This window comes from Fukomys damarensis, unplaced genomic scaffold, assembly GCF_012274545.1.
Source record: "Fukomys damarensis isolate Sample0158 unplaced genomic scaffold, DMR_v1.0_HiC HiC_scaffold_17, whole genome shotgun sequence".
In the NCBI taxonomy this organism is placed as follows: Eukaryota; Metazoa; Chordata; class Mammalia; order Rodentia; family Bathyergidae; genus Fukomys; species Fukomys damarensis.
The window spans coordinates 3,153,853-3,164,099 of NW_022900929.1; the positions used below are offsets into that span (position 1 = coordinate 3,153,853).

The window sequence follows — 10,247 nt, forward strand, 5'->3', positions numbered from 1 at the left end:
TAAATGACCCCAGAAGGCAGGACAGGCACATGGGTCCATTTCACAGGTAGAGAAATTCAGGCAAAGGAAAGAGTAGAGACTTGGGCTTCTGCTGTAGCAGCTAATGCTATTGGCTTGAAATAGGAAGCCCCCTTCAATATACTCAGCTCTCAGCCCCTCTGGTCCGGGCAGTGGTACCGACAGCCAGCAGGACCAGACATCAGCCCTCAGTCTGTCCTGGCTCAGCATCCCTGGGGAGTTAAGGCATTCAGCAAGTGCTGACTGTGAGTTGAGTGGCTGCTGGCCTGGGCCCTAGGAAGAGGATGTACCGGTTAATCAGTGCTATACAACAACTAGCCCCAAACAGGACACCTAGAACAACAGCACTTACTATTATTTCCAAAGGGTTGATGGGCCTTCTAGGCATCCACAGCCCTGGGCTGGGTGGGGCTAACCCTGGCTGGTGGATTGGTGGAGGGTAGCAGATCTCTGGTGGCCTCATCAAGGACAGTCCCACTGCCCTCCCCCTCTAGCAGATAGACTGGGCTCACTCCCATGCTGTAGCGAGTCCAAGAAGGCAGGCAGAGGTGTGTGCACGTCTCTAGAAGCCCAAGCTCAGGACTGGCAGAACTTTGCTTCTACAACCTTCACTGGCCAAATACCGTATCTTTGAGAAGAGCCAGTGACTCAAGGGGTAGAGAATTGGGATCACTCACCAATAGGCCTGCCATAGAGGGGAGTCAGCATCCACACCCCGTGGATCCAGCTCTGAGGAGGCAGGGTGGGGGTTGGTGCTCAAGGGGTCATTGATGTCCTTCCCAGGATAGGGCCTCCGGTGTGGGGGGGTGAAGTCATTGGTTCAGCCTTAGGACTGGAGCCCCTTGTGAGCATGTGTCCTAAACAGCTTTGTAGCCTCAGCCATCAGCCCAGAGTGGCTATCCCAGGAGGGTTGTTGAATGACTGAATGACCCAAGTCAGCTTCTCTCCCAGGCAGCCCAGAGGAACAGTCCCAGAGCCTCCTTCTTGGGGTGTAAGCCTAGTTTGGGGTGGAGGGTGTCTTCATTTGGGGTGTCCCCCCAGCTGTGTGTGCCAGGAGCTGAGGATGGAGAGACCTCCCATCTTGCCCCTTCTGAGGGGACCCTCTTCCCCACACTCATCGGTTCCTGTCAGAGCCAAGACATGTTGCCATGGAAACTGCTTGGCAAACGCTGGCAGGCAGAGGCGGCCAACAGCAGCTTGTGAGCTCCAGGCACCCGTTGGAGTGACGCTGCGGGAGGGTGTGAGTGGGCACGCCCGGCTGTGACATGTGCGTGGCAAATGAGGACTTGGGGCAGTGCAGGTGGACACCGGGGTGGCAGGGGTGTGCATTTCCACGTGTGTACGTGCATGTGCAAGTATGTGTATGTGCATGTGTGCATGTGCGTGTAAACGGAGGGAGCTGCGTCCATGTGTGTGAGCTGGGTGTGTGCAGAGGAGGGAATGTGTGAGTGATGCTGTCCAAGGGTGGCACAGCCATCAAGGCTGGGCACTCACTGTGGTCTTGGACATCCCACTGGGTGCTGATGAGAAGGGACTGAGGTGGCCACTGTCCAGCCCCCCACCACATGCAGCCACTGACCAGGTAATGGCATGGAGCCCGAAGGCGGGAGGGCTGCTGGGAGGAGGCAAAAGGGGCCTGCAGGTGGGAGTGGTCCTGGCAGTGGGCAGGAGTCCAGAGCCCCAAGGTGCCAGGGCACAACCAGAGTGCATGGGAACAAGGTCAGGGGCCTCCGTCCACTGAAGGAGCCCAGCTGGGTTGGGGGGCACTGGGACGGAGCATGGGCGAGTGGCTGGGCTTTCTCTGCAGGTGGGGAGTCTTTGGCAGGTCACTGTCTGCTGGGTCCTGGGAGGAAGCAGAGGGGCTGGAAAGGGACAGGCACTCCAAAGAGCTGGAGGGTGGCTGGACACTCCCTGGTGACAGGGTGTGTGGGTATGGAGGAAGGCGGGCCAGGATAGGAACAGAAGAAAGTTTGGGAGCCCCTGGCCCCCAGGCTTCTGGCCTGGTTGAGGGAGGGCCTCCTCATATCCCCTCACCCCACACTGGTGTGGCCTCCCCAAGGTGCTGGCTTGGGATGTCCCAGCCATTCATCTGACTGGCTCTCCCCCAAGACCCCTGGTATCCTCTCTCACCCCAGTCCTGAGGACTTGGACAAAGATGCTGGGCCACAAGTTCTGTGACTTCTGTGACGTTGTGTTCCCACAGAGCTGTGGCTGCAGGGCAAGGCTGGACGTGGTTGCGCCTTAGCTCCTCACAGGCAGCTCCTGCCCTGGGAGTCGGTACCATAGGCTTGCTGTGCTGTGCTCTGCCTCCCTGGGCTCCCCTGCCTGCTGACCACAGGGGAGGGGACTTCCAGGTCCTGGGTGTGGCCTTTGGTGGGCATCCTGGGCAGATCACCACACACAGAGCCTTTGAGGTCATGGGGATGACAAGGATGAGTGCTGGGTGTGTGCTGGGCAGGGCTGCTGCAGGCAGAGTTTGGAGAGTGCCTGGGGCTGCCAGTGTTCCTGCCTTGGTGCCCCTCCTTGTGCAAGTCCATCAGCCTCATTGCCTCTTGGGGAGCTGAGGAGTGGGTCTGGGAGGGGAGGCTGCCTGGACTCACTAGCCAGCTCAGCTGGGTAGGACCCAGGTCTGCCCACCACTCCCTGTCCTAGCTGGGCAGCCAATGCACCCTGCTCTGGGCACCTAGGACCACATTCATTGTGTCAGGTCCCAATGCAGGGTCTGTGGGATTGTCTCCCAACAGCCCAGAGCCAAGGTGAACCCTGACAGGTGTTGCAGGCCATGGGGTTGGCCTAGGTCACTGACCCCAAGGGCACGTTAATCCCAGGAGATCTCTCCCAGAGGAAGAAGTGACAGGTGGGCATTCACCTGTCTCTGACTGCAGGAAACCAAGTGGGCTTCTGGAGGGAGGGTGACAGTGACAAATGAGCGAAACACCAGGAGAGACAGATGGAGAGACAGAGACCTACCCACCCACAGAGACAGACAGAAATATTAGTGAGACAGAGAAACAGACAGAGGGATGGGGACAGAGAGATAGACAGAAACAGAGAGATACACAGAAGCAGAGACGGAAGCTAAGGGGGAGGAGGTGGGTTAGGGGAGAACAAAATGTACCTAGGAGACAGACAAACTGCAGAGGTGAAACAGGCACACAGGCAGAGACCATGTCTCAGGCAGACAGTGCCTGCCCTGCCCAGGTCCCTCCCCCAGCCTCGGTACAGCCCTGGGAGCTTGAGGAGAGGTGTGAGCCACACAGCCAAGGAGACCTTCACTGTGTGTGTTGGAGGGTGGATTCCAACTGAGCCCCCAGCCTCCACCCCTCCTGCTCTCTGGAGGGAACAAGGGCATTCCGAGCCCCGGGACTGGGATGAACGCCAACCCCAGGTGGCTCAGACGGCAGGAGCAGTGCAGGGCTCAGCCCAGGACAGGTGGGGATGTCAGGAAACCTCATGCCCCCTTAATGTAGCATGAGGACCACATCCCCCTCCCCATGCCTGAGAAGGGCCCTCAGCTCCCCAGGACCGGATGGGCTGGGGCCCTAGAGAGTTGGAGTCCATGGAAATCTGTAGCTCAGGAAGTACCAGGCAGATGGCAGGGGCCTTAGCTTTCTGTTGTATTGCAGGGGCAGCTGCTCTAGCTCAGGTATCAGGGGTCCCTGGGGAAACTGAGGCCTTGACTCTGCATCCTTACCCTTTAGAAGCAGACCCTTAGTCCTGTAGAACAGAGTCCTGCTAGGCTCTGGCCCTGTGTCCTTCATGCGCTCCCATCTGAACATCACTCACCCAATTCCCACCCCCACCCCTGCTCCCCCTGGGGCCTCAGGATGGCGGCAGACACCCCTGGGGCCTCCATCAGCCCCAGGCCCCTCTGCCTGTGGCACAAGCTCATCCTCCATCTCAGTCCCACTCTGCTCGCTCCCTTCCTCTTGCCTGCTGGCCCAGTGGCTTGCATTGGAGGTAAGACAGGGCTGAGCTGCACAGAGAGGACAATCAACCTGTCCTGGGGACCAGCACTTCACGGTGTCTGCTAAATGAATTAATGCCCGACTCCAGGGACCTGTGTACCGGGAACATGTGTAGGATCGCTCCCAATCATTACATCAGTCTGTGTTCACACATTTTCATCTTTTCCAAACTGGGTGACTTCCCCATGGCTGCCAGAACGACTCACCACAAACACGCTGCCCCCCAGCAGCACAAGTTTGACACTCTGAAGACCAGAAATCTGAGAGCAAGATATCTGCAGGGGGTTCCAGGGCAAGGCCCTTCCTCTTCTTTTCCCTTGAGGTGCTGTTGTTCCTACTTCCTGTCTCTTCTTGGGACACATGCTGGATTGTGGCTCTTATTGATTTCATCTTGAGGCCCTTGTGCTATCTGCAGAGATTCTTTTTTCCAAGTAGGATCCTGTTCTGAGGGTGCAGGTGGGCAGACCTTTGGGGGCTGTTCTTCTGCAGCACTGAGGTGTCTGGTAGCCCAAGAGTGCAGGGTCAGAGGATGGTGGCACAGGTGAGGTGTGGAGCCTCCTTGCCCATCTGGCTGAAGGAACAGGGGCCCCACATGGAGGCTTATTTCTGGAATGGACTGTGGCATCCACTAGAGAGGTCTAGAGTCCAGTGGGGTGGAGACCAGTGTGTCCCGTGTACAGGATGGGTAGGCTGAGAGGGCATTAGCTTGGGGGTCCACCTGAGTACCCTCACTGTGGGGGTGCCTTCAATGGGGCAGCTGGGGTCCTGACCCATGGGGACTCCCAGGTGCTCAAGCCTTCCCTGCTGGAGCAGTGGTGGGTGAAGGTAGGGACAGGTGTCCTATACTGTCTCTGTAACCATCAGGACACAGCATGGATCTTTTCACAAGTTCTGAGTTTCCTGTCCCTAGCAGAATGCATGGGGAAACACATGTGTCAGAAATGTTGGAGCATTTTGAGTCAGAATCTATGTGTAGGAATTTATCCAAAGGGGGTAAGCTGCATGTCAGATACTTGTGCAGATATCTGTGAAGACAGATTCCTCATCCCTGTGGACGCCACAGAGGGAAACTGGGAAAACCCAGATGTCCCAAGGCAGCAGACGACTCATCCATACAGCAGGATGTGGTGGTGTGGACCGTCAGGTTAAAGGTGCTGTGGTTGGCAGCCACTGACAGGGAGGCCTTTGAGTGACTCAGCTGTCGGCAAAGTGGAGTATGTCGGGAGTCCCTTAAAAAATGTATTTAACGAATTGGGGGCAGTGTGACACACCCGTAATTCCAGCACTCTGGGAAACTGAGGCAGGAGGATTGCAATTCAAGCCTCACTGGGCAATTTAACAATACAGTGAGATGGAGAGAAAGGAGCCAGGGATGTAGTTCAGTGTGAACCTCTGGGTTCAAGCCTCAGTGCACAGGGTTGTGGGTTTTATCCTCAGTGCAGGAAAAATACCTTTGAATGTGGAGGGCAAAACATTGGCTAGCTGTCTGGCAAGAAGTCAGGAAAGTGGCTGAAGTTAGGATAGGGTGGATGATGGAGTCTTTAGCTTTTCTATTTTTCTGAAGTTCCCAGATTGTCTACAATGGAGATTTACTGTTCTCATTTTTAAGGCATCAGGAAAGCTCTTTCCAATAGCTGGAGGACAGTGGTGACGCACCCACCAGGCATGGCAGAGGCGGTTCTGCAGAGCAGGGCAGGGTGGGTGGGTGATCCCGGGCCTGGAGGAAGCTTCATCCTAAAGGGCAGTTGGGGAAAGGCCTATGGGCCTCGCTGGAGCCAGATGCTGCCTTTGCTGTAAGGCTGGGCACAGGCTGTGCCCTGGCTGGGGGTGTCTGGCAGGGATCCAGGGCCACACTCCCAGATGGCCTTGGGGATGCCTGGCCCCAGGGCCACCAGCTGTGGGCACTAAGAAGAGGCTGCTGGCCAGCTGAGATGCCTGGCTCTCTTCCTGTGTCCTGAGCACTGAGCCCCCTACTCTGCCCAGCACCCCCAGTCTGACTCACCCCAGGTGATGCCAGGAAGAGGGTAGAGACCTCCTGTTAGCCAACAGTGGCTGGTAGGGGCCATCAGGGGGTGACTCCCACCTCCCAGAGCCACAGGGGCATATAGAGCTCCCCTCTGAGCACAAATCCTACATTAGGCACCTTGGGGGCAGGGTAGACCGCCCATCTCCACCCCTCAGTTTCTAACCTGGCACAGAAGCAGTGTTACTTGTTGCCCAAATTAACTGCTCCCCCACCCAAGGGCACAGTAGCATTGGCTTAGGTTTGGTGACAGTGGTTCTGGGTGGCTCTATCCCCCTCCCAGTGCTGACACATGGACTTTCCTCCTGGGGAGGCCCACCAGCTCCTCAGCTCTCTACCCCTCTCCAGGCGGGAAGCAAAGGGGTAGAGGGGCAGTCAGAGCAAGTGCTTCAGCAGGCTCACCTGTCTCAGCTGGGGGCGAATGGGAGTAGCTGGGCTACCCCTTCACCTGCCTGGCTTTAAGATCTCCGACCCCCAGCAGGGGCATTTCTGGGAGTGATGGGGTGTCCTCTGAGGCGTGGCTCCTCACACATGGTCCTCCTCTTCATCCCTTCCTCTCAGGCACTTTTCTAGGTCCCGCCTCGTCCCTGCCCCTCCGGCTGACGTCACCCGGGACCTCTCAGGTCTTCCCAGTCCAGCGCTGCCCTCCGGTGGCCTTGGAGAGTGCGGGATGCGAGGTAGGGGCGTGTGGGAACAGAGGGGGCCTGTGAAGGGGTGGGGACTGACACGGAGGGCACGCTGCAGCTGGCTGGGCATGGGGGAGCTGGGATCCCAAAGGGAGGGTGCAGCAGGACCCTCGAGGGAGTACGGGGATCTCCAAGAGGCCGGTGCAGAGGGATCCTCTGCAGCCTGTGTTTGGGGAGGGAGCTTCCCCGAGCCCCACCTAGGGAAGCTAGGACAGCATGTCCATCAGCGGAGCAGTGGAGAGGCTGAGCCAAACTTCAGCATCATCCTGGGTCTGAACCAGACATGTGCACCCTTCCCTGCCCAGGAAGGAAACTGGGATGGATTCAGGATTCTCTGGTGAGGGAGCAAAAGGAAAACTGGGGTCTGATGGGGGGCTTTGCTGGAGTGGTCTGAGTCATTGGGGGTCTGCTCCTGGCCAGCAGAAACCTGCTGACCAGTGGGAAGCCAGGCCAGGCCATGAGTGCATCTGCAAATATTGCAAACCCAGAGCTAGGAATGAATAGCTGAATAGCGTGTGGCTGCAGCTGCCTGGCATTTGCAAAGCGCATTGAGAACCAGAAGAATGAGTGTGATTCTTGCCCAGAGGCTGGCCTCTGTCTGGTCAGGTGGGGGAGGACAAGTGTTTGGTGCTGCTCTGCTGACCTTTGTCACCGGGGCAGATCAGACTGCCCTTGTCGGAGTAGCAGACCCTCCTGGGAAGGAAGAACCAGGGACAAGGATGCACCCTCCCCAGGCAAAGAGGTGGGAGGGGACTCTGGCTGGCAGGAAAGTTGCTGCTTTGGAAAGGGAACACATTGCAGCCCTGCTTGTCATTAGAGTGTCTCAGTCTAGAATTCCCGCAGCATGCTAGGAGTCAAGAGTTCCAGAGGTATGGTATGGAAACCAGGCACTGCTACCTCCAAACTTTGTGTGACCGCGGCCAAGTCATTTAATGTCTCTGAGCCTCTGTTTCCCTGTCTGAAACATAGTGGCACCTTCGTCTCTGTAAGATCCAGAGGCTTGAATGACGTGGGCAGAGCATCGGGTGCTGGGACACAGCAGCTGCCGATGTGAGGATAATTCGGGGTCAGGTGGCAGACTGTGACAGGCCCCAGACCACAGCCAAGGGCCCAGTTTTGGAGGCTTCTTTTGGAGCAGTGACCACAGCTGAGATGATGGACTGGTGGGTGGCAGAGAAGGCCAGGAGCTGCCCCCCACTAACTGCAGCTCCTGGCCCTTGAGGGGAGTGTGAGTCTATGATGGGGATTTCCTCTAATAACCTAGGAACACAGCAGTGGCCACTTAGGTTCTCTGGAGGAAATACTATCTAGCAGACATCCATGTAGGAGACCCCAGGGACACGGAGTGACAGGGAGACTTGTGCACTCTCCTGCCTGACTTATAGCCTGTCAGCCATCTACTGGGTTGGGCTGGGAGGTGGCTGCTTTCAGACCCGCCTCTCATGTCCCCCAGAGCTCCACCTGGCCACTTGGGAGTTGGCCACAGCTGCTGTAGTGTTGTGTTTCTGGCACCTGGGTGCTCAGGCTGCTTATGGGTGTGCAAAGAGCCATCCCAGGGAAGAAGACTTGGCAGGAAACTTCAGCCCTCATTCTTGAGACCTTACATGAGATTACAATTCCCATGGAGGCAATATCTGGTCACCTGTTGCTTCCTTTCCCCGAGGAGCTACTATAGCATTTTCCAGGGGCTGGTGGAGGGGTCTTTATGGTCTTGGGCTTTCTTCATTTCTCTAGAGCCTCAAGTTCATCTGCTTTGTCACTTCTGCTGCTACCACTTCAGAGAATCCAGGTGGGTGACTTTTGGATTGTTCCATATCATTGCCCCCCAGGGTTTGCCTTTGGTGAGCTCAAAGTGTGTGTGTGTGTGTGTGTGTGTGTGTTACATCTTGTTTAAGTGTCTTCTCATTTCTTTCTTTTTGAAGTCTGACTCCTGGGTCGATGCTTGTAAATTGCTTATGGCAAGTAGCTTTATTGCCAGTATTCAGAACGCTTAATAAGTGACTGCTTTTCAGAAGCGTCTTCCAGGTGTAGCTGGCTTTTGGGTTTTGAGTCTGTTGCAGGATTCTACCTCTTCAGTTTATTGGGGATGAGAAGTTTCTGCCTACTTGGCCCAGTTGCCAGTTCTTTGGCATTGGCCTATAGGTTTTCTTTTTGTTTTTGTTTTTGAAAGACCCATAGGCAATCTCAGTCTAGGTATACCAGGAGGAACAATTGATTAACACAGTTATGTCAGCTTGGCTAAAGTAGTACAATCAGCAATAACAACAGCATCAAATACAGCCTAGAAAATGACAAACTGTAGCCCTTAATATGGTAATTTTACCCTTAGGAGAGATTTAAAAGGAGTAGGAGGTTAAAACAAAAACAAAGACAAAAACAAAACAGAAATAGAAGAGGAAGAGGTCGGAAGCAAGGCTGGAGGACAGACATTAGGAAACTGAAGAAGGCAGGTGGGAAAGACAAAAGGAAAACAAACAAACAAAAAACTACAAAGCATGTTTAAACAATCAGGAAAAAGCAAAATAAGAACTAGAAAGGAGGAAAAAAGAAAAGAAACCCAAACGTCTAATTCAAGGTGTGTCTCTGATGTCACTGGTAGGCAGTGTGGGTAAAGAGAGTCCAGAGCCAAATTGGTTAATCCCAGAAAGGGGAGTCCCGGTGGGGTAGTGGGTAATCCCAGCCAGCCTGCCCCTTAGTTCCTCTGAAGTTCAGGCCGGTTTCTGGTTATGAGGATGGAGAAACATTCCTGGAGCCTACAACAGCTTATGTGTCTCCAGCTGTCTTGAACCCGGCTCGCTGACCTTCTGCTGACTTGAATTCAGCACCCACACTGAGGCACCAGGAGCCACTAGATGGAGTCTGCCCGCAGCTGTTCTGAGTTCTGGGCTCAGCCCGCCCCTCTCCAAGATGGCTACCGGCCAATCACCCTCTGCTGGGTGAGGTCTGAACCCCAGCCGCTGCAGTCCGCTGCGTCCACTGCTCCTTTCCACGGGTGGGTTTCTCCGCGGAGGCCTCTGGGATCACCGGTAGTCACTATGCATCTAAAGGTTTGGCCTGCCTTTCCCTCGATGAGTCCGGGCTCTGGGAGGGAGCACTGCTTGGTACTTCCCTCCTCTTCGTTAAGTCTCTCTCTTCACTCTCCCTGTAGACTTCAGTTCTTGCCCCAGATCCTTCAGGACCCACTTCCCTCCTTCTCCTCCTCGTGCTGCTAATTCCGGTGTCGGGACAGCAAATCTCCAAGAGTCTCTTTCTCTGCTGCTCACCACTCCGCCATCTTCCCGGAAGTGTCCTGCATTTCTTGGTTTTAGGCTCAGGCATGGAGAATATTGATAGATAAAACCAACACAGATGGAAAGTTCCTGAGCTCCTCTCTGCTTTAAAAGAGGCCCTAAGAGCTGGGCGTGGCGGCGCATGCCTGTAATCCCTGTACTCAGAGGCTGAGGCAGGAAGATCGCTGTGAGTTGGAGACCAGCCTGGGCTACATAGTGAGTTCCAGCTCAGTCTCAACTACATAGTGAGACCCTGTCTCAAAAAAAAAAAAAAAAAAAAAAA

The 10,247-nt window shown here is 55.4% G+C and overlaps 1 protein-coding gene across 5 annotated transcripts in view; it reads left to right on the top strand.

Annotated features, from left to right (window-relative positions):
- Positions 1-1,252: 1,252 nt before the first annotated feature.
- Amz1 (archaelysin family metallopeptidase 1) overlaps positions 1,253-10,247 on the top strand; it is a 23,632-nt gene continuing 14,637 nt past the window's right edge. For 2 of the 5 annotated variants that reach the window (XM_010642807.1, XM_010642812.1), the window contains exons 1-3: positions 6,660-6,686; positions 8,430-8,484; positions 9,473-9,687. Coding sequence is in view for 2 of the 5 variants with exons in the window: in XM_010642810.2 (XP_010641112.1) it covers positions 1,297-1,318; positions 6,571-6,686; positions 8,430-8,484 (193 nt within the window). In the remaining 3 variants the exon portion in view is untranslated. Of the gene's footprint in view, positions 1,319-6,570; positions 6,687-8,429; positions 8,485-9,472; positions 9,688-10,247 lie in introns of those variants that run through there. The other 3 variants (XM_010642810.2, XM_010642811.2, XM_010642808.2) reach the window with 3 other exon arrangements.